Source organism: Antrostomus carolinensis, unplaced genomic scaffold (assembly GCF_000700745.2).
Source record: "Antrostomus carolinensis isolate BGI_N321 unplaced genomic scaffold, ASM70074v2 scaffold24998, whole genome shotgun sequence".
NCBI classification, from domain to species: domain Eukaryota; kingdom Metazoa; phylum Chordata; class Aves; order Caprimulgiformes; family Caprimulgidae; genus Antrostomus; species Antrostomus carolinensis.
Genome location: NW_010331356.1, coordinates 246 through 3141, shown reverse-complemented (window position 1 = coordinate 3141; position 2896 = coordinate 246). Strand labels below are relative to the sequence as shown.

The 2896-nt window shown below is 54.2% G+C and overlaps 1 protein-coding gene across 1 annotated transcript in view; it reads left to right on the top strand.

The window, feature by feature from the left end:
* LOC104529021 (protein CEPU-1) overlaps positions 1-2892 on the top strand; it is a gene marked incomplete at its 5' end in the record, with an annotated part of 52152 nt that extends 49260 nt beyond the window's left edge. Inside the window, 2 exons of the mRNA XM_010173197.1 lie at positions 1149-1181; positions 2792-2892. Coding sequence (XP_010171499.1) covers positions 1149-1181; positions 2792-2892 — 134 coding nt within the window. The remainder of the gene's footprint in view (positions 1-1148; positions 1182-2791) is intronic.
* Positions 2893-2896: the final 4 nt, after the last annotated feature.

Below are 2896 nucleotides of genomic sequence, written 5' to 3'. Positions count from 1 at the left end.
TATTTCATGAACCTCTTTAGCTTTGTAGGTCTGACTGTGAGTCCCATCAGGGGATTAATATCAGAGTCCTTTGACCGGCCGTAATTTCCCTAAAGCCACATTGATTTAATGATCCTTTCAGTCTTTTTGAGTTGAGTTCCCTTGAGGGGCAACAGTTCCCCTGGCCACCCTAACCCACAGCTGACCCAAGGGATCCCAGGCACAGAACGACCCCTCTGTATTTATAGCAACACGAGCGGCCCAGCCATCGAGCATCATCGGGCCGAGCTCACCGGTCCCTAAGCAACAGATCCTTTGGTCTGGCAATTAATGTGTCTTTATTTATCATAATGAAAGATCAGAGGGAAGCAGCACGCGACAGCCGTGCTACCTGTGGCACGAGTAATGTCCCACCGGTTCGGTTTTAGGGAACTAGTTTTGTGTGTATTGACTTTTTTCTAAGGCTAAGCGAGCGTTTTGGGGTTTTTTTACCCCGGAATAGAGGTTTAATCCCTGTGGGCACGGTGATGTAAGTGTTCCCGAGGCCAGGAGACAGAGGCTAATGTAGCGTACATCTTTTAATCCTTGTTTTAATCTAATTTTTCAGGGAGGTCAACTGGTGCTTTATTTAACACGTAGCACTTGTTAATACAGACCTGCCGCCTCATTCAGCGGCTCATTTAGTGCTGTCTGGAAGGTGATGGAGCTCTCGGTGAAAGCACATCATTTTGTGGCATTTGGGGGGGGAAAAAACCCCAAAACTGTCCATTTCTCACTTGTCACGTGGTCGGCATCACTTCCCAGAGACTGGCGTCAGGAGATAAATCCATTTGGGATGTTTCAGGGCTACGGAGAGGGATGGACACCAAATCCATGCCGGAGGGGAACGGGAGGAGCACAGGGGAGAGCCAAACCCTCCCAAAAGGCAGCCCCTGGGCTTTGCTTTTTGCTCAAGGTGCAAGCGTGGAGCGTCCAGCACTCACCCCGGAGGGGGGACCACAGTCCCAGAGGAGCAGGGCGTGATTTGGGGCAGCAGCATCACCCATGTTATTCCATCCATCCTCTTGTTTCCCCCAGCCCTAGGTCGAGGGCAGGCTGAGCGAAACACCTCGAGCCTGCGCTTTCCATTGCCCTTTTGCCTTAACTGTCTCTTGTTCTTTAATTTTTAGAAGAGACAACTACCGCTCTGACACCCTGGAAAGGTCAGTAATTCGGGGACCCCCCCCCACACCAGCAGTCTCCCCCAGCTCCGTTTCCCCACCGATCCCTCCGGCTCCCGCCCCGACTCATCCCGGCAGGAGCTCCCACCCCGCAATCCCACCCCTCCCGCTAGCGTAGCCATGACTTAGCATTGTGTAGCATCCCTCCCATCCCGTCTCCTTCCCACCAGCCTCCTGTGAGCATCTGGTGGTGGTCCTGTGCATGTCCTGTCCCCCTGCCCCAGTCCCCTCTCCCGCACTCCCTCCCCGTCACCGCTGTCCACTTCTCCCCGTCACTGGGGCAGAAGCAGGGATGCCTGTAGTTTGCTTTCTCCATGTTGCTGTGTACATGGGTCTTGCAGCTGGTCTTTTTGCCCCTGGGGTGCTTCTAGTGACTTTATTTTGGGGACATGACAGAGGTGGAGAGGTGTCTGGTCCTCCTCCCAGTGTTATTTTGGGGGTTGGAACTGGATGATCTTTAAGGTCCCTTCCAATCCACACCATTCTATGATTATTTGTGACCAGGGTGGCTGTCACTATGCCATCCAATCTTACCAGCCAGCCAGTCACCTGGATGTCATTTTGATTTTTGGGGCTCCATAGCCAGGTGGCTTGATTTGTGATGCGTGGCACGGTCAGCCCTTGGGATGACTCGTAGATGTCGGTAGGGCTGCAGAGGTAGCGCGGAGACCATCGCCTCTCCAGATCAACCCTCTCCAGGATTTGGGGCTATGTGGGCAGCGTCAGTGAGGTGTCTATGAGTGTGTTGTAAGAGTGTTAGTGGCAGGAGACCAAACGCTTAATGGTTTCCAGTGCCTCAGTCAGGCTTTGAAGTGAGGGGATACGTTCTGGGTTTCAAAAGCATGGGTCGAGCCGACCTCACGGGCAGCTCTGTTCAGACAGGGCATTGGCCTGGATGCCCTTTTGAGATCTTTTTCCAGCCTAGCATTCTCCTGGGCCAACTATTTGGGGTGTTTTCTTGACAGCCCTTCTCTACATCCTTTCCCCTGGTGAGCTACGAGCTCCTTATCCCCTGTGACCCCCAAAAGCATGGATGGGCTTGGCTCTTCTTGACCACTCTTTTTTCATTCCATCTCATTTTTTTGAGATGGTCCAGGCTCCGGGGAGTTGTAAGACTCCGAGCTCAGAGTTTAGCACTTCTGGAGGTGCGTCTGCCAGGCAGGCAGGAGGTTCTCGTGCACCAACAAGGGAGACAAGCAGTGAACAAGGGGGCGGTAGTTGAAAAAGGGGGGGGGGGCCCCCCGGGGCCACCAGAGCATGGACAGCATTGGGCAAAAGCTATCATCTGCCCTACAAGTGTGTCTGCGAACTTGGATAAATGTTTGAGGACGGGCAAAGGGTGTCGGAGGCGGTCGGTTGGCGGCGATGAGCTCAGGGGATGGACTCGGGGCCAAAGCTGGACCACAGGGGGGTTGCATCCCAAACACCAGTGGGGACGGGGACAGGGATGGCACGGAACAGTGCCACCATGTTTGGTATTAACAGGGGGCCCAAACACTGTGGGTTTGTCGGTTTTATTTTTTTCTTGTGTGGATTATGTTTTTTGTTGACTTTGTAACTTACCACGGGTCCTTTTCTCTCCCTTTTCCCAGGCCCCGGCGCAGTGCACGACGGGAACAACGGCGCGTGGCGACGAGGCGGCTGTGCGTGGCTGCTGGCCCTCCCCCTCGCCCCGCTCCCCCGCCAATTTTGACCCG